Below are 21,154 nucleotides of genomic sequence, written 5' to 3' on the forward strand. Positions count from 1 at the left end.
CTCACATTGTTCCTATGTTGTTTTACTCTTTCTTTAAGCTTTTTCGTTGTTTCTCCAATGTATATCATATTACAATCTTTACACTTTATTTCATACACTATTCCTTCATCTTCTTCATTTATATATTTCTTCTTATTTCTCATTTTCTTAACCAGAATTCATTTCCTCAGAATCTACGTCCTCTTTCTCAGTATGTGTTCACACCACCTTTTCTTAGTAAGGTCTTCAGTATCTCTGTCTTTTCTCCAATGCTCTCTATTCCGTGTCATTTTCTCAGCTCTTCTTCCTTTTCCATTTTTTTAGGAATATGGAAAGGAAAAAGGAGACAACTAGAAAAGTTGTTAAAGAGCATTGAAGATGATGAAAAAGGGATAAGCTTAGAAATAGAAGTAGAAAAGGACAATATAATAAATTACCTGGACATGATAATAGAAGAAAATAAGGAAGATTGACTACAAGATGGTATAGGAAAGAATATGAGGCAGGCATATACTGTCTCATAAAAGAAGTGATATAGATAATAGTATAAAAAGGAACTTCATAAGAAATTTGGAGAGAATAGAAAAAATAGTGAAGAAGAGAGAGAAAGAAAGAAGACACAGAGAAATTTCACAATCTACTAGAAAAGAACGGGTACAACAAAAAGAAGATAAAGAAAAGCAAAATAGAAGAGGAAAGAAAGAAGAGAAAAAGGAAATGGAGGAGAAAAATGGTACGGGACAGAGAACCATTCGTGAAAAGACAAAGGCACTAAATACCTTATTAAGACAAGGTGGCGTGAACACATACAGAAAAGGAGAACGCAGAATTCTGGAAATAGCTAAGAAAATGAGAAACAGGAGGAAAGACATAAATGAAAAAAGATACAAAAGTAGTGTGAAGTGAAGTGTAAAAATTGTAATATGATATATATTGAAGAAACAAGGAAAAAGCTTAAAGAAAGAGTAAAACAACATAGGGACAATGTGACACTTAAAAAGAGAACAACGCTATACACAAACATGTTCAAGAAACAGGATATGACATAGATTGGGAAGGTGTCCAAGGTCTAGAAGAGAATAGAACAATAATAAAAAAGTTGAAAGAAGTGCGAAGTATTAAGAGAGAAAAAAGTGAAAGATTAATGAACTGGAGAAATGGATTTCAAATACCGGTACATGAATAATAGGATAAATTGTTAAAATGAATGGAAGGATAAAAATCACGGATATGAAAAATTATTTAAGAGAAGCAATAGATATAAAATTATATGATAGAAGATTGAATTGAGAGGAAACTTCAAAATTAACTTAGATTTGGAATAATTTATTAAAATAATAATAATAATAATAATAATAATAATAATAATAATAATAATAATAATAATAATAATAATAATAATAATAATAATAATAATAAAAGAGAAAAGTGAAAATAATAATGATTATAAAAAACTTATAATAAAAATTTGAAACGAAACAGTAAATTATAACTATAGCTGATTGTTACTTATTAAAAAAAATAAGATTATAAAATGAAAAAATTAAAATCATACAACAACATTAACACGTTGGCCGCCATGTGCATAATTCTGATGCACAAATCGTGGGGTTCAAAATACCCCCGAAATATGGCTTGGCGGCTAACGTGTAATTTAATGTTATGAAGATATTTCTGCAGGTTAAGTCTGATGAAGTAATCATTAAGTTATTGAACATGTTACGAAATTTGATTATAATAAATAAGTATACTCTGGACAGAAAAGTATTAATTATTTAAGTAATAGTTCCAGAGTCAAGATGAATGTGGTTACACGTATACTTCTCAATGTTTCAGCTTTATGAGACCGTAGTTACGTATCTACGTATAACCTGATAAAATGAATATTTTTTTAAAAACATTTTCGCTTGATATATCGATTTCTAGATAAGCCAGAGTCGTGTGACCTGACAGAGCATTGTAAAGTAGTGAGGCTGCAAATTGTTTGATGCAAGACAGCCAGGTGAGAAACACATTTTTAAAGAACAAAAAGTTAATATTTTGTTTGCTTGTTTGTTTTTGCGATTATTGGAAGAAAAAGTAAAAGCAAAAAAAGGAAAAAAAAAGAGCGCCTTAGCGAACATCACCCAAGATTCATTCTTCCATTCGGTCTGACAAACAGAAAAGTTTTACGATAATAAAGTGACTGGGTATAACAGAGTTCGCTCCCTAGATTTACCGTTTTGATTTCGTTTCCATTCAGAGAAAAAAAGAAACGAGATCAGAGGATCTGGGAACGAAAATGGACCATTTATCTTTCTTCTCCAGAAACTAAGTGGAACAGTTACTAAGCCCTTCGGAATCTTGTTCACCAAACGAAAAATGAAACGAGAAGATTTTTTTTCCTTTTTTATAAGTACAGTATATTCACTTTTTTTTCGCGATTATTTTTTGTTCTTTCTTCTATTTATCCCGTCGCCCTGGAACTTTTCAAGTTCTGTCTCAATCTATAATCGATTATCAATAACGGCTTCAGTTTATCAACATCTTGTACCGTTTTCTTGCACATTTGGAAGAATCTGGCAGATGCCATAGAGTACATTGAAACCACCTGACATCACTATGGGATAAACCATCATTTATTAAAATATGGTAAGATATGAATAAATCACAACAAATGAATATGGTTACTTTCAAAAGTGTGCTTATGGATATACAGGGCTAGCATAAATGATTCATTCGTATATTTTCAAAAGTATTACACACATGAAATATATATGAAAAGAAACACAAACTCACTAAGTTTATACACCCTCTACAAATGTTCACCAATATGTGCCCCTTTGGTGACACGACACACGTCCAGACGATACTCGACGTCTTTTTCCTTGCTTTCTCTCCATTTTTGACAGGTACTAACATCGTACTGCCACACTGCCACACCAGATCACTAAGATAATTGACTCGTACTGCAATACAATACAAACTTGGTGAGTTTGTGGTTGTTTTCATATATCTTTCATGTATGGACGTGTAATTCTTTTGAAAATATAACCTTTTCAAAACGAATGAATCATTTATGCTAACCTTGTACTACTACACGGCCTGACAACCGCTAGGAAAGAAACATATGTTGTCCATACCTATAACTTTTAGAAGTATGACACGGGTACCCTCCCTCAACTGAAACAGATAGTAGCAGTCTAATGAAAATTATGAGTGCATTCCAAAATTTTTTTTAAAAAAAACATAAATTATAGCTTCAATTTCTAAACTTCATTGACAAGAAGAAATGAAGGCCCTTTATTTTCTGTTGACTTGGCCAGATCTGGAAAAGTATCTGCAAACACTGATTTTATACATATATATATTTCTTCGACAAGATTGTCATTTAAATCAACAGAACAGGTTGTAATTTTCTTGAGTGTGTCATTGCCATTCAAAGTGTTTCATCTGAGAAGAGCTCCAAACGTTGAACAAATATTTTTTTCATTTCTTCACACCGAGAATCCATCTGAGATCTTGTGTACGATTGGGTCATAAACCAATATATTAAATTATTGTTCTTCAATTTCTTTTGGAAGTGTTCCAGATGCCCCACCGCTACCACAATCAGATTCTTCGAACAAAATGTTAATTTTCCTTCTCACATTTTTTTTAAAAAAAAGTCTCAACCCCAATGTTAGATTTTTTTATAGTTTTCTCTAACTTAAGTATTTAGATCATGTACACTCATGTCCAAAATTATTGTCGCATGTCTATAAATATGTTGTTGTAGGAATATAATTTGATAACGAATTCGTCCTCTATTTCTTATAATGTTAGTATGTGTATAATCGGCAAAGACATGTTTATGGCAAATTTCGTGTCAAAAGAGCAGTAAATAAGAACAATAAAACGAAAATAAAATTATCTTGTCCATTTAGCAACATTTTGTTTTACTCATCTAATTTTCGTATTTATAATTGTTTTCCTATGAAATTTACCACAAATATACATTTCTCGATTATACACACAGTATCAGTATTAAAAGTACCCTGAAAAATCATTATCAAATTATATTCTTACAAGACAGTTATGCGACAATAATTTTGGACATAAGTGTACCTCCTACACTCTTATGTATGGTAACTTTAAGAGCTTCAACGTTGTTCATTTTGGTATGAGTTGATTTGGTGTCAATCTTCACGATTACGAGATAAGATAAATCAGCAATAACAATACCATGACAAACAATACCAAAATCGAGTTGTGGCAAACGACATCACGGCAAGTCACACCTAATCATAAAAAAAAAAAAAAAAAAAAAAATGTTAGCAAAATAAACAATATGTATTGCTGACTTCTATAAGAGCCAATAGCAATAACTGTCGAGCAGTTTACTTCTTTTCAGTTTTCACTGTGCCATAGTTTTTTGTTTTTTTTAAATGTGAATTCATAGGATTCGTCTATTTCAATTTCCTAGATTCAACACAGGTCTTTGAATTCCATTGGATAAAGGTGGAAATTCTTATATTCATTTGGCAGAAAACGAAAACATAGACGTAGCCAGAACTTTTCATATGGGTACGTACAAAGGTAATTAAAACAGAACTTTCCATATGTGTACGAACAAATGGAATTAAAAGAAAACTTTCTGTATGGGTGTACACATAGATAATTAAAACAGAACCTTCCATATGGGTGTGCACAAAGATAATTAAAACAGTTTTTCATATGGATGTCTACAAAGCTAATTAAACCAGAGATTTCCGTACGGGTGTGTACAAAGGTAACTAAAACAGAACTTTTTATACAAATGTGCACAAAGAAAATTAATAGAAAACTTTTGATATTTGTGTGCACAAAGGTAATTAAAACAGAACTTTTCATGCAAATGTGCACAAAGAAACTTAAAAAAGAAATTTTAATTCAAGTGTGCGCAGAGGAATTTTTTTTATTTTTTTTTATAGGGGTACGCACAAAGAAAACTAAAAATGAACTTTTTATAAGGAGTGTACACAACAGAATTAAAATTGAATTTTTCAAAGGGATGTTCACAAAGAAAATTAAAGCGTTTAATATTCATTATTATATTATCATGTGCTCATTTTATTGGTTTTAAGTGTCTTAAAGATAAGATAAAATCTTATTTTAATGAATTAAAAAATTACAGATAATAATTTCGAATGCATGTCAAATTAATAAATGAAAGATCCCAACTATTTTTTTTTTTTTTTACGGTGTACACAGGCAAGTCACGCTTGTGACAGAAATACTTATTTTTTTTTCCTCTTCAATTTTATTTTCAGTGACTATAATTGCATACATAACAGCTATCATTAAATTTTTTTTTTTTTTTTTACTTTTATCTTTCAAATAGGTGAGGGAGTCCACGACGTATGTCTATCATGAATCCAGAGTGGATACATTTTATTAGGAGTACCAGATGTTCTCTCTCACTCGAACACGTCTTTTTTGCGCCCTAAACACAGCCCGTGTAGCTTTTAGGAAAATGGGGAAATATCCTTTCTTTTGGGGCGGAAGGGAGTAAAGGCAACTGGTTCAGCATCAACAATCGTAATATTTGCGTAATTGGTATTCTAAATGTTTAAGTTGTATAAATGCCACGATCATGCCAGTTAGGCTAAGGGAGGTGGTAATTAAGAAAAGAGAATGATGATGGAAAACTTGGTGGAATGAGAATGTGGGAGGAAACGGAAATGCTCCTAGAAAATCCATAGACACCACAAACTTACTTAGCCGGGGATCGAACCAGAGACCCCCACGCATCAGAGGTAAGCTCACTACCGCTGAGCCACCGTGTCCCTGGGAGTCATTTAGGAAAGGGCATGGGAGAGGGAGATTGGTGGAAAATCTTGAACCCCTTCCAAAAGCAAAGTCTCAAATGACAATGCTGTTTCTAGCTATGACAATTGATAGATTTGTCAAATGACATAAATCTTTTAGTGAAATCTAAAAATGTACTTGTACAGTCTTAAGAACTGGTGTGAACAAGAACAAGATCATTTGAATTATCCTGAAACATGATGCTAACAGGTAGACTTGCCTACGACACAAGGCTTGAGGATATCTCGTCTCGAAAACTTGTAAAAGTGACGTCTCGGCAAGTGGATGTATTTCTGTTGGAAGTTCTGTGTCTCATCTCAAATCGCGTCACGAAAATTATGTTTCGTCTTGTGTCGTGAGCAATCCAATCAACAGGAAATAAACGGAAAGCACATGAAAGCAGGGCCGTGCCGTGGAAAATCAGCGCCCGGGGCGAGAGTATGCGACGGCGCTCCCATACATATATTCCAAGCAATTTTTCCTATCTTTTTCCTTTTTTCTCCTGAATTTTTCGCCCCTTACTTCGGCATCCGGGGCCGTCGCCTCGCTCGCCCCCCCCCCACGGCACGGCCCTGCACGGATGGTGTGCATGTATCCTAAAATTTTAAAGAATAATATGAAGGGTTACTGTATTACAGACTTTTAAATGCTATTTTTAGATTTATCATCAGACAAGGCGAAACATAATTTTCTTGATGCAATTCGAAATGAGACACAGATCTTGCAATAGAAATACATCCACTTTCCGAGACATCACTTTTACAAGTTTTCGAGACAAGATATCCTCAAACCTTGGGTCGTAGGCAAGCACTTTTAAGCATCATGTTTCAGAATAATCCAAATGATCTTGTTCTTGTTAACACCAGTTCTTAAGGCTGTACAAGAACATTTGAAGTTTTACACAGTCATCAACTGAATTGATTTTTTTTTTTTAATATTTTACGTTGGTTTGATGTTATGTTAAGTATTGAACATATTAGTTTAGTTTCAAATTTATACATATCTAGCACATATATCTAGTATACATATATCTAGTGGCGAATCTAATCTGGGGCCGGAGGGGCCTAGGACCCCCAGTTTTTTGAGCAACAAAAATAATTGAAGCTGTTATTGATATATTTCTTTCTTTCTTTCTTTCTTTCTTTCTTTCTTTCTTTCTTTCTTTCTTTCTTTTTTTTTTGGAAAGTTTTTTAGTAAGCGTTGCCTTTTACTCTTTATTGGAAAAAATTTGAAACATTAGATATAGTTTCAGTTGCACTATTTCTGTTATGAAATGTGTAAAACAATACAAAACAATACTTGAATGTCGACGACCAACCTAGCCGAAATATCCATTCGGAGAGAATTAAGGCAGAAACTTCTGCAGAACCCATGAAAATTGTAAACTCATGATATACTTATCATAAGCTGGTTTCTGGCTGCACCCTCCCCCAAGTTTTTACCTTCTAGATTCGTCACTGCATGCATCTTCAAGAACAGATTATTTGTAATTCAATTTTCTCCACCCAAAAAGCTCTTGTAATAATTCGTTTTCTAATTTTCTTTGCGTTCGTCATACTATGCTTCTTTTCAGTCTAAAGAATTGAAAGGATGTTCTTTGTGAATTCAATATAGACTTTTAAAAATGATTTAAGATTCGAATGTAAATTTCAAAAAAGAAAAGAAGCAACGAAAGAAATAACTACTGGAAGAAAAAGCAAATAAAAATTGATGAAAACAGACAACTGAGAACTGAAGTAGTTCACGATATGTGGTATAGGTGGCAGCACTTACCTCAGTTGCAACTTGCAGATGTCGCTCGAGTTGCATTCGCTCTTTGGTGACTCGCGTGATGACTGTTTCCAATTCAAGCGTCTTTTGGACGACTGCGACGCCGTTTTTGCCTGCTAATTCTCGCAATTTGTCGTTGAGGCGGCCAATTTGACGATCTCGCATTTGGATTTGACGTTGTAAATCTCTTTCTCGAGGTGATAGCTGAACAGTTTTCTGAGATGCAGCTTTCTGTCGTAAATTAGTGGAGGATATGGCTTCCTTTTGACGTGAAAGAGTGATGGTACGACGTTCCTTAACTGGTTGCTCTCGGGATTTCTAAAAGAGATAATAGAATATATATTTGGAGTGATAGCATTAATAGCTATACATTTCAAGTGCCGTTTTCATATAACATTTCATTAAATAACATAATTTTCAGAATAGAGGTGTTTCATATTTTGGAACTCGCAACTCCTCGGGTAAAGTGCAATTATTTATACAGTTTATTAGTATAGGATTCAATTATCTTTTTCGAAACCAAGGTTAAGCAGTCTGAGATATGTACGACCTCATGACCTTAAGCTTACGTACACTCCATATATAATCTCATCTAAGAATGAGTTTATATAATTTCCCCCACTAGAGATATCCTGGAGTCGTTCCCGCTGGTCTAGGGCTAACGCGTGCGTTTTTGGTGTATGCGGTCCCGAGTTCGATTCCCGGTGAAATATCCTTAAAAATTTTAAAGTATTATGATGGCTCGGATTTCACCTTAAACTGTAGATCAACGTCTCAAATAGCATCGGTGCTGAACAAGGAACGCTAAACTGCAATAAATAAAGAAAGAACGTCCTAAGGAATACGACAGCATGATGGACCAGTGGTAAAGAGTTCTCTTCTGGCCAGGGCCGTTGTTAAAGGGGAAGCAGTGGGACATGTCTCTGTCCCATTCAATAATTTTCTGTCATGTTTGAGGTTGCCAACTGACCAATATCTTTTCAGTAGAGCCGGATATATTAATGCTAGTTTGATTAAAGCAAGCTTATATCATAGGATGTGCAAGGGATTGCTGGCAATTTCAACTCATACTAATATTTAATTTCTTCTATGATGTTAAATGTGGTTTGGGTAATTTACAGTAGGTGACTAATTATTGAAACTTGAAACAGACTTATCATAACTTTACCATAAAAGTTGTAGTTGTTGTGTGTATGTTTCTGTACATTTAGATACAGGCACGTAGCCAAGGGGAGTCCGGACTCCCCTTTGAAATCAGAAATGAAAAAAATTAAGGAAGGATGAAAGAAAAAGATACGAGAAAAAGAAGAATCAGCGTTAAAAATAAATAATTAAAAAAAAAGCTACAGCAAGCTTTTGGTTACTCTTTCTTATGAGAAGATTTGTATTACTTGCAATACATGCTGGCGAATGAGCGAGATATCCTAAAAAGTCTGCGAATTTGAAATTTCTAGAAAAGTTATGGAATTCTCAGAATTTCCGCCACTAGTCAGGGAGATTTAAAGCTTTCGAAAGCATAATGCCGTTCTGTAATAGTGTAGACAGTTTTTTTATTATAAGTTTTCGTCATCGCTTCTCGCAGTATCAAACATATTACTTCAGGAACAGATTTCTATTGCTTCTTTAACCTGTCATTTGGAACATACAGGAGTAGACGGAATAATGCAAACAAAAAAAAATATGTGGAAAGAAAGTTCTGCTAACATTTGATTTAACAGAGAAAGGAAAGCAGATATTGTAAAATATTTTACAAGACATTATTGAATAGGTTATATGTACTTTTTATAATAGTGGATATGTATATACATTTATAATAGTTATGATCATAATGAAAGGAAAATTGTTATATTTGAATGAACAGTAGAGGGAATTAAATATTGTAAAATCTTTTTCAATACTTTATTAAAATTCTTTTACTCGAGATTTCTTCATAGTTTGTCATTAAAATACTTACTAACGCATCTTCATTTTATTTTCCTAACGAACCAATATACAACGTATGTTATCAGTAAAGTGGTTTAGATTGATCGAGCTCCTGCACCTTTAGTATTTCATGTCTGCCCCCCCCCCCCCATTACGAAATCCTGGCTAAACGAACCAATATACGTTCTAGTAAAATATTTTAGAATGATCGATTCCCTGGTGTGATGACCACAGTATTTCGTGTCACGAACCCATCCTTTTACGAAATCCTAGGTACGTGCCTGTTTAGATATACTAGCTCATTTATTAGATTATTATTATTATTATTATTATTATTATTATTATTATTATTATTATTATTTGTAATACTTCATTATTTATATATGGCAATGTTGAATGGCAAGTCGTAACTGTGTTGAGTTTAATGTAAAGAATATGCATACACGAACATAGTTTATGAAATGAAATCTTCCAATGAGTTTTACGTTCCACGGTTAAAGAAGACGGTGATGAGAAATAAATGAAATAGTGGAAGAAAGTGGGAGGACACGGGAGAACCTCGAGAAAATCCATGCACACAGTGTTTGTCCATCACAAACCCCGCTTCGCGTGAGATGGGATCGAATCAGGAACCTCACACATCAGAGATGAACGCTGTACCACTGAGCCACTGCGGCCCACATAGTTTAAATCTTTGAAAATGAAATCTTTAAGTTTTACGTCCCACGGTTATGCCAGTTAGGCTAAAGGAGACGGTGATCATGAGAGAGATGAGTGAAATGGTGGAATGAAGAAAGTGGGAGGAAACAGGAGAACCCCGAGAAAACCCACGAGCACGGTGTTTGTCTACCACAAAAACCACACGGCGCGAGCTGGGATCGAACCAGGGACCCCAAGCACCGGAGGTGAACGCTCTACCACTGAGCCACCGCGCCCCCACATAGCTTAACCTGGCATTCAAAAATAAATAATTGATTGTGATATTATGCGGTACTATTAAGTTATAAACAAAATTAATCACCCCACTTCATTGAAAGAGAGAAAATTAATGTACATATGATTGAAATATTCATAAATAATTGACATTCATATTCCAATCATAAAAATGAGATTGATAACTTAGATGACTGCCGTTTGGTCTTGCTATAAGTTAATTGATCCTTCTCTTTTGAATATATACTGTTTTGTCACGATTAAGGTGTTTTTCTTTCCAGGTAAAACAGCCAAATTCGTAGATTTTTTTAGGTAGTTCTTCGCAGGGGGAGGAGGCATATAGTTTTTTTCAGAACATATCTGTTCCTTAAGGAACTGTTTGTTCCTTATATTATGATCCAAAATTTTTAATATTCTTTCTTTTCTATTACAAGAATGGGAATATATCTTCTAATTACCTGTTTTCGACCCTGTGTACTTGTATACCTATGAGTTTTTTTTTTTTTTTTTTTTTTTACTGTGTGAGTTGCGATTAATCACTAAATTTGTTTTATCAAATTAAATCAAACCAAATCTTAGTGCACAGTTAATAAATAATTTGCGCATGTCAGATATATCATGTCCCATCCAATATTTAAATGCTTACCATGCCAGTGCTTCTGGTAGCTCGATCCCACCTCATGTGATTTTGTGGCTTACATAATCGTATTTGTGCATTTTCTTCAATGTCTCCAATTTCTCAGATTGTCCTTTGTCAACGATGGGTCTCTTGCGTTGCGTCCTTTGCTTACGATTTGGCTGCATAGCCAATTGAGAAATTTGTTTAACTATGTGTTCTACGTGTAACACAACTTTCTGTTGGCTACACATAGAAATCGCAAGCAAAGCATGAAAATTCGCGCTTACAATTTAATATGTGACCTGAATCATTGTAATGGGTTCGATACTCTCTCACAAATAAAATCGAACCAGGGAGCTCATGCCAGAACGGCACATATGCTAGTCACTAGACGAACAATGAGCTCTCAAATACATACATATTGGCTTCTACTGACATTTTTAGTGCATCTCCTGCTGGTTTCATTTCATTACTGAATATTTTTCGTTGAATTTCCCTCCTCAAACTACAGAATGCAAGGCACATTTCTATAAACCTGAAATATGAACAAAAAACATCCCGTTGCAAGAATCAAAATTCACATCAATACAACGCCTATTGAGTGGTTATCACTTCATGAATTCTTAAAAGAAACAGAAGACTGGTCATGTGGAATAGTTTTTTTTCTTTCTTTTTTTAACTGTAAAGAAAAAATTTCATTACCACGTGTTAAATCCTGCTTTCGATCTCTTTGCAGTAGATGTTCTGTTCCTGTAAACACAGTCCAAAATATCTGCTTTTGTTCGTACGTTATTAGCCTTTTATTTCTTTGAACTTTAAGTCATGACATGCGTACCATAGCAAACAGGAATGGGCATAGTTGGGGATATTTTTCCTCATAGTGAGGTGGGCACTTGCCTTCCTTAGTAGCCGATATCGCACCACCGTAACCGCCCACCGCACCGCGGCCACTAACATTCTTTCTCTTCTTCTCCTCCTCGTTCTCATTATTATTATTATTATTATTATTATTATTATTATTATTATTATTATTATTATTATTATTATTATTATTATTATTATTATTATTATACAGGTATATAATCCATACTACATATTTCGGTACGAGAGGTTAAACACAAAGACACAAAAAAGTGATTTCATATTGTTTTGCCTTAAAAACATGTTCTGTAAGTCTCCTTCCTCCCTGTTATTGTTGTTATTTGTAGGATGAATGTCTTGTGTTACGACCAGGAGTCGGCGAAACGGAAAAAGCGGATGTGGTAAACAGGTGGTACTTGCCTCGCTTCGTTCGTCACGCAATCAGTCTGTCAGCTGTTTCCGTACTCAACTAACCCTTCACCACAATACAATGAAAAAAAAAAAAAAAGGACAAGGAAATTTTATACCAGTCATCATCTGAAGACAGGATAAAAATTCTTTTAATTGGGCCCACTTGAAACTTGTATCCATTAAAAAATATGAATTCAATATTTCATTTGAGAAAAAAACAAATACGAGTTTAACAACTATCAGTTTTCTTCTCACGATATAAATAGTATAACCACACAAAAAAGGAAATGTTATATCCCATTAATCCTAGCTAACAGGAAACAGTAAACTTAATGTCCATCAGCGACCTTTTATAAGTATAACATTATATTGGAAATAAGGACTTGGATTTGGTATATACGCTGATGGAAACAGTTCAGAACACCCAGTAGAAATTCACGGATGTGGATCAAAGTTGGTTCACAAAAAGAATGTCATTGTAAGGTGTGGTAATTATAACGTGAAAGCTATGGGGCACATTCTACAGTAACAACCCGAAGAGACCACATAAGTAGCTGATTTGGCAGCCAGCCGGCCACATACACACCGAGTATCTTCCTGTGGTATATTATTCAATGTTCGTTGTGCATATTGACGTAACTTGGAGATAGCCGTTGCTGGAACCAGGATGCCGTTTAGGAACTGTCCACTTGTATGGTCTATACAATTTAGATCTGGAGACTTAGCGGGCCATAGTAGAAGACGTATACTCAGTAAAGCACACTGGGTTGTCTGATGATTTGAGACAAATGGGGTCCCGCAAAGTGTCTCTAGATTAGGTTGAAGGTCAGGATTGACGACGTTCCAAAGGTACGACACACTAACCATCAGAGGCGAGGGGGGTATACGTGGCTTATTTCCTCTAACAACAGAAAGCCAGGTTCTATATGACAAACTGCGAACACATGCTGTTCTTTCTTGTTTATTTGAACGTCTAAGAACACAAGCATGGCCGTCACTATGACCAACACAAAAATCTAACCTAATCGTTGAATAGCATCGCCCTCTATTCGCCTCACTATGACAATTTCTTGACACTACTGCAGATCTCAGGCATAAACAGACCTCAGGAGTAATTGAGTGAGAGAAATGCGGGAATATAGACCTGACTATAGAAATCGAACGTTCAATGTTCGTGTGATTACATAGGGTATCACAGTAATTCTGCTTGAAATTCTGGTCGACATCCTGTCGATTAAGAGGTCGTGAACGATCCTCCTTAGTGTTACCTACGAGACGGGAAATAAGATTTTCTCGTCTTGTAAATTTTATAGAAGTCTCGTCTCGTCTTGATTCTAGAATAATTCCTCGTTTCGTCGATTCTTGGGAAGCTATTTTTCGTCTCGCCTCGAATTTTTCTCGTCTCATTTTGTATTATAAATTCGTGTACAAAATTTATGGCCTGAAGTTTTTCTTAATTTCATCTTAAAGTTATCAGAATCCTTTGAAGTCACGAGAGGCCTACAAAGGATATTATGTATCAACATTTAAATTACACTCTATTGGAGTAAACTGTGTAATGACTTTCATATCTTTAAACGTTATTTTCCGTTGACTTTGTATAATCACTTTACCAATTTATGATTCTTATACTGTGGAGAGCATGTAATACTAAAACAGTGTTTGAGAACTACGACTTCGATAAGCTAGTGTTGCTGGAGCGGCCTTCAGTGCGTGACGGGCACCTCGGGATGAGACACCTCTGCTCATCGCGTACACCACTGACACGTCATGACCACCGCGAGCAACCTGGCATCTCGCGGAGCTACAATACAGCCACGCATTGTGTAAATTAATTGTCTTAATACTTCGCTGAGGTCGGTCCATCATGGAAGACGTAAACTGTGATCCGTAAAGAAACAATTCCCACACACAACTGCATTCGTTGTGTTATCCGATGATACCACAGACACTCAGATCACCTCATCCCGTACCAGGGTCGATGTGTAGGAATCTTCAACCTAAGGTCAGCACACTTTCTGCAGACATACGCATTGTGTTGGGCGAATTTCGTTGAAATCTGACTATGTACACACGCGGTGGCTCAGTGGTAGAGCGTTCACCTCTGGTGCTTGGGGTCCCGGGTTCGATCCCAGCCCCTGCCAAGTGAACTTTGTGGTGGACAAACGCCGTGTGCGTGGGTTTTCTCGGGGTTCTCCCGTTTCCTCCCACTTTCTTCATTCCACCATTTCATTCATTATTCATTATCACCGTCTCCTTTAGCCTAACCGGCATATCCGTGGGACGTTAAACTTAAAGATTTCATTTCATTTTTCCAATAATGAGAATGGTTTAACTTCAAGGTTTTTATATCCCACCCTTCGTAGACCTCTCGTAACGCGGAAGGATTCTGATCACTTCCAGATGAAATCAAGAAAAGAACTCAAGGCCACAATTTTGTACATAAATTTACGAAACGAGACAATAAAATTTTTGTAAGCAGACGAAAAAGTTGTCTTTCGAGAGAAATGAGACGAGATGAGAACATAAAATCTTATTTCTCGTCTCCAGGGTAACACTAGCGCCAATGTATAATGTATGAAGAACTATGAAGCTTTTGACACAAGTACTAAAAGTCTGGTCTCTCAAATATTCTTGTTTTCCACCAATCGAAATTAAATGAAATCTTTACTATAGCATTCTACGTTAATGCTTTTTAGAATAAAGGAAATGGATCAAATTAAGGTAAGTGATTGTGGCTGTATAGATAAGAATAAAAATGTGGTAGAAAACACGAGAATTTCAAGAAAGCCCATGGCCATTGCGTCTAACATAGTTCACATGATCTGGAATTGAAGTAGGGACTTTCTGCATCAAAGGTGAACCCATGGCTCAGTAATGTAATTTTAGATTTTGCCTGGGGAGGGGTAAGATGCTTTACCGACATAAGAGTTGCTTATTAGTAGTAGTATATTAATATATGAGTATAATCGATTAAAAAGTATGGACTTCTCAAACTCAGGGGAAGGGCAACTGTCTCTCTGCTCTCCACAAAGATACCTCTGGACGTGCAATTGAGTTCCTATCGTAGATGAATATCAAGTAAGAGTGCTCCGCTCTGTAAACGAACATGATGGTAATAATAATATAGAGCATACAATACACGTCAAAAGTTTAAGATCACCATTGATTTCAGTGAGCATCTACTGTGGACCTGTTATTTTGACATGAAAATCTTGCCAAATTTTCTGCCGGTACTCCTGTTTAAACACAAAATTTGACAATAGTTGGTTCAGGAACTGTAATTTAGCTCTTAAAATGGACACCCCTTCTCTCCCTCAAATAATAATAATAATAATAATAATAATAATAATAATAATAATAATAATAATCTGTAGTAGATATTGTAACATAAACACAAGGATGGGGCAGCGTTTTAGTTTTGTTTGTAATATAAATACATGGAGTTTAGTTCAGCGACAAAAGTTTGAAAGAAAAAATCTTATTTCTTTGTAGTTTTTTTTTATCTTGTTGATACGTTTATAAACAATTTTTGATGTTTAGAAAGTCAAAAATATGATACCACATTTTCAAAAATGTTTACGATGGCCGCGTGTGCTGAAATGTCACTCATTGGAAACATATGCAAGTCATTGTTATTTCAACGAGGTACAATTGGACATACGGCACACACTTTTCAAAATATGGTATTTTGGCTCTTAAAACTTACAAAACGTGTATATATATATATAAAGTAAATTCGTGTCACCGCATAAACCTTCCCTCTCTCTCTATGTGTATATCTCTTTAAAGTAAAAATGCTACCTTGTCTTCCACACTGTTTATTATGTAATATGAAACAAAAATTATATTTTTTGATGTCCATTTTAAGATTTATAGTTAGATACCATCTACAGTATCTACCAACTTCCCATCCAATTGTAGTCAAATTCTATGGATTAGACAGGATTACTTCTGCTAGACGGTGGCAGAGTTCTCGAGCCAAAATAATACAGAAGACTCACACTAGATGTAGATGCCCACTCACATCCGGAATGGTCTTCAACTTTTGTCCAGTAATGTATATGTTATTCTAATACATTGATTATATTTTAATGAAGCTTAGAAGTCGTGTAACTGTATTATAAAGAAAAGAGCCGATAAGCTTTAATAGTACTCGTGATATCGTCTTTGATTATGGTGACGTTACAGTGACCTATCTGTAAATTTTAATTACTGTTTTTTGTTGTTCTAGACATATCATTTAGAACGGAGCTTCCATTTTACGTTTTTTCTTATCCTTCTGTACCAGATAATTGACGAAAAACTCAATTGCATCTTCCGGTACGTTACGCCTTCAGATTTTTAAGAATGAAAACGGAACAAGAGACACGTGAGTCACGAAATAAAAATTGGACGAATACATTCCGTATACCGGTCATAAAAAGAGATTTCATCTGGCGGAAAACTTTCTGAGTGTCACGTTCTGTCCGTTGGAGCATGAAATATCACTCTGCCGTTGAGTGGCTTGTGTTTTTTCTCCATCCTTGGTCAGCTTCACTGTTTCGTGTCATGATGACATCCTTCTCGGTCACTGCTGATTCGTTTCCTCACAACATGGAGAGGATCTTTAATCTCGGATTTCTTTTTTTTTTTTATTTTAAACATAACACTATTCGTTAGGGAGCTATCCTTATCAAATTGGAGCGAATTACAAGGAAGAATGTACAAATTTCACATCTCTGTTGACCAATATAGTATCACTTATGAAACTCAATCGTCGACACGTGAAGGAAAACAAAACATTCATGTCGATCGTGAATATGAGTTATTAATACCTATTATGAATCAACATCTATATGGCATGGCATTCTTAAGCTTGATTGATTAATTCAGCCAACCATTTCAGGTAGAAATACAAGTGCACAATTGATTTTACATATCTTATGTGTATGAAGAAAGTGGCATATCGTTTGGCTTAAGGAGTTTAAGTTATCAAGGATAAAAGTGTTACTTTCAAGTAGCATATAGACTAAACCCCTTTCTGTATTACGAACAAGTATTGAACATACCAAGTATGTAAGAACAGATTCATTACACAGGTTCTAACTAGCATACCTCGCCTTATACGTACAGATATACAGTGCCAACAAGTCACATTATTTTTACTTGAAATACCGATTTCCCCTTTTCTTCTTTCTTCTCTTTATTTTTCCTTTCTTTTCCTTTTTACCTTCACCAAGGCAACTATACGGGATGCATTACAAGTCAGAACCGGGCTATTTATTGAAAAGAATGTAATAGGTAACATTAGTTTGAGAATATACATGAACAACGGGGTGGGGGACACTTGTTAAGTTAGTTATCAACCACAGCCGCCACCTTCGTATCCGCCATCTTGGATTTAACTCACATTTTTCAAATGGAAAAGCACATGTACGATTAGAGATGCAAGGGCTCGGAAAAAAACCGGCTTTTTTTGGGAAAAAACTCGGTTTTTTCTGCTTCGCTTCAAAAATGTGTGACTTTGTTTCGCTTCTCTACAACAAAAAACTCATTTAATTAGTGGCTGATGCAGATAATAATATGAAACCTCGAAAATAAACCATGAATTTCAAAAAGATTTTTTAAAATTCTTAACATATTTACATTCCAAAGGATTAACCAATATATGTAATAATATTTTAACCTCTTATATACAAAAAGTACTTTAAAAATAATACACAAATACTAGCAAAATTGTATGTAGTATTTTTACTTCAAAATATCACACACCCTCTTTTGGAAGCAAAATAAAGAAAAACATGAGAGAAATATGCTCATCAAGAGCCTCGTTTCGGGTGGTTCTGTACATTCTTGAAATTGTTCAGTTAAGTTTTAACTTTCATATACATTGTATGAATATTTCGAACAAATTTTTCACTGATTGATCACATACGTAATAATCTGTTACCACCTATCATGTGCTTCGGATCTGCAAAATCGGTAAAGCTCCAAATTCTGTAATGCACTGACTGTTCGTTAAGCTTGTTCAAAATGGGGAAAGCATCGAATTTTCTGTTCATGGATCATATACGTACAAAAAAGAAAAAGTATGGAATACATTAAAAGAGAGTGGGAGAATCAATCACTGTTCCAATTCACAAGAAAGACGACAAAATTGATTGTAATAATTATCGAGGCATTTTTCTTAACATTCTATTAATAAGATTGACCCCATACGCAGATAAAATTATTGGAGATTATCAGTGTGGATTTAGTCGAAATCAAGGCCGCAGTGGCTCAGTGGTAGAGCAGTCACATCTGGTGCTTGGGGTCTCGGGTTCGATCCCAGCCCTCGCCAAGTGTACTTTTTGGTGGACAAACACTGTATGCGTGGGTTTCCTCGGGGTTCTCCCGTTTACTCCCACTTTTTTCATTCTACTATTTCATTCATTACTCATCATCACCATCTCCTTTAACCTAACCGGCATAACCGTGAGACGTAAAACTCAAAAGATTTCATTTTTTCATTTCATTTAGTCGAAATCGACCAGATCTTTACCATTCGACAAATACTCGAAAAGAAATGGGAATATATTACCCAGTACATCAACTGTCTATTGATTTTAGAAAGGCTTACAACTCGGTTAGGAGAAAAACATTGTACAACATTCTTACAGAATTTGGAATACCGAAAAAACTAGATTTATTAAGTGTTTAAAAGAATCCCAGAGTGAAGTCCGAGTAGAAAATTGCGAGCTTCCACGTCGAGATTGACCTAAAACAAGGATATGCGTTATCGCCGTTATTATTTAGCTTTGTTCCGGAGTACGCTATAAGAAAAATCAAAGATAGGAACCAGGGCCTAGAGATGAATGGTATTCACCAGGTTATTGTGTATGCTGATGATGTAAATCTGATAGGAGAACAATCGAAAGAAATGCAGAGGCCTTATTAAACGCTTGCAGGGACATGAGTAAATGCAGAGAAATCTATATACAAGGAAGTTCACAAGGATCGTAATACGGCAAAATTGAATGCGTTAAAATATCAATTAATACTTTCGACACAGTGGGTACTTTCAAATATCTTGAATCAGTATTACCAGACCAAAATCATATTCACAAAAGAAATTAAATGTCGACTAAAATCAGGAAATTCTTTGTTATTATTCAGTTTAAAATATTTTGTCGTCGCGAATTCTGTCAAGGAATTTAAAGATTAAAATATATAAAATTATAATTATGCCTTTTATGCTTTATGGTTGTGAAATATGATCGCTTACGCTGTGGGAAGAACGCAGACTGAAATTATTTGAGAATAAAATTCTGAGACGAATATTTGGACCCAAGAGAAACGGGAATGGGGAATGGCGGAAACTTCATACGGAGGAACTACATAATTTATACGGTTTAGCAAACATCGTTAGAGTCATCAAGTCTAGAAGGCTCAGGTGGGCAGGTCATGTAGCCAGAATGGAAGAAAGTAGGAACGCTTTCAAAGTTTTAACTGGAAATCCAATCGGGAAACGTCCATTAGTAAAACCTAGGCCAGATGGGAGGACAATATTAAGATGGATCTAGCAGAAATAGGAATACAGAGTAGAAACTGGATTGAATCGGATAAGGACGGAAGTCAATGGAGAGCTTTCGTGGCCATAGAGAAAGAGAGAGAGAATACATTTAAGTTAAGCACAACTGCACAACAAACATGAGTGAGTGGTTAGCTTTCGCGCTTCTATCGTGAGGTCCGGGATTCAACCCCGCATTCAACCATTTTGACAAAAGTTTTTCTTAATTCCATCTGTGAATGTAGAGATAGTGCGTATACTGTGAGTCCTGGCCGACTTCCTTTCTAATCGTTTTTAAATCTTTGTTATTACTAATTACCAGCAGTGATGGATTTGCGAAGAGGGTTAGGGTGGGGATGTCTTTCGGATTGAAGCCTCTACCCCGAAATTTCTAAAACAAACTAAATATTAGTTTTGCCTTTACTCATAAACTTCAAGCTGTTCTTAAATTAAAAATTAGGAATTTTTAGAAAAACTAAGCATTAATAAGAAAAGCCCCTCCCAAAATATTTTCTAAATCCGCCACTGATTATCAGTATAAAATGGTCTTCAAGGTTGTATCCGAAAGATTATAGCTGAATATACAAACGAAACGAAATATTTGTTATGCCTGTACTCATAAACTTAAGCTCTTCTTAAATAAAAGTTAGGAATTTTTAGAAAAAAACAAACATTATTCAGAAAAACCCCTCCCAAATATTTTTCTAAATTCGATACTGATTTATTTCTATCAAATGGTATTCAAAGTTGTGTCCGGAAGATTATTGTTAAATCATTGCACAGTTACAGTAGAACGGAAATGTGGAAGTACGATCTAACAGATATATTGAAAAACGTACGCTCTGATGGATATATTGAAAAACTTAAGTTTAATTATGTGCTAGAAGCTAGAGAACTAAGCCCTAAGAAATCAAACACGGATGACTAAAAAGAAATGATCTAGAGAAGAAAAAAATGTCGATAATTCAAAAGTTAAAAAAAAAACTTCTAAAATTGCCCTCAAATACTACGTACTTTATGTTTACTTTAATTCATAAACCATGTGCTCCATCCACCACGATGGTGAATTCCAGAGCGAAATATGGCATTTAGGTCATGGAAATATGGCATTTATGTCATTGAACTTTAGAGTATACTGTAAGAAAGCTATTTAAACAGAAAAATCATGAAAATGAAAAAAGCCAAAATTTCCAAAATTCTCGTTTTTTTTCCCAAAAAAGCCGGCTTTTTATGTGCAAAAAACCATCGATTCAAAAAAGCCGGCTTTTTTGCATCTCTATGTACGATACATCAAAGGAGACTAAACTTTTCACAGAATT

The 21,154-nt window shown here is 35.0% G+C and overlaps 1 protein-coding gene across 10 annotated transcripts in view; it reads right to left on the reverse strand.

Annotated features, from left to right (window-relative positions):
* Rbp (RIMS binding protein) overlaps window positions 1-21,154 on the reverse strand; it is a 591,180-nt gene that overhangs the window by 322,232 nt on the left and 247,794 nt on the right. For all 10 annotated transcript variants that reach the window (XM_081768676.1, XM_081768673.1, XM_081768675.1 and 7 more), the window contains one exon: window positions 7,561-7,875. In XM_081768676.1, the coding sequence (XP_081624802.1) occupies window positions 7,561-7,875 (315 nt within the window). The remainder of the gene's footprint in view (window positions 1-7,560; window positions 7,876-21,154) is intronic.

The sequence above is a fragment of the Thermobia domestica genome, chromosome 8, assembly GCF_964235325.1.
Source record: "Thermobia domestica chromosome 8, izTheDome1.hap1.1, whole genome shotgun sequence".
NCBI lineage: Eukaryota > Metazoa > Arthropoda > Insecta > Zygentoma > Lepismatidae > Thermobia > Thermobia domestica.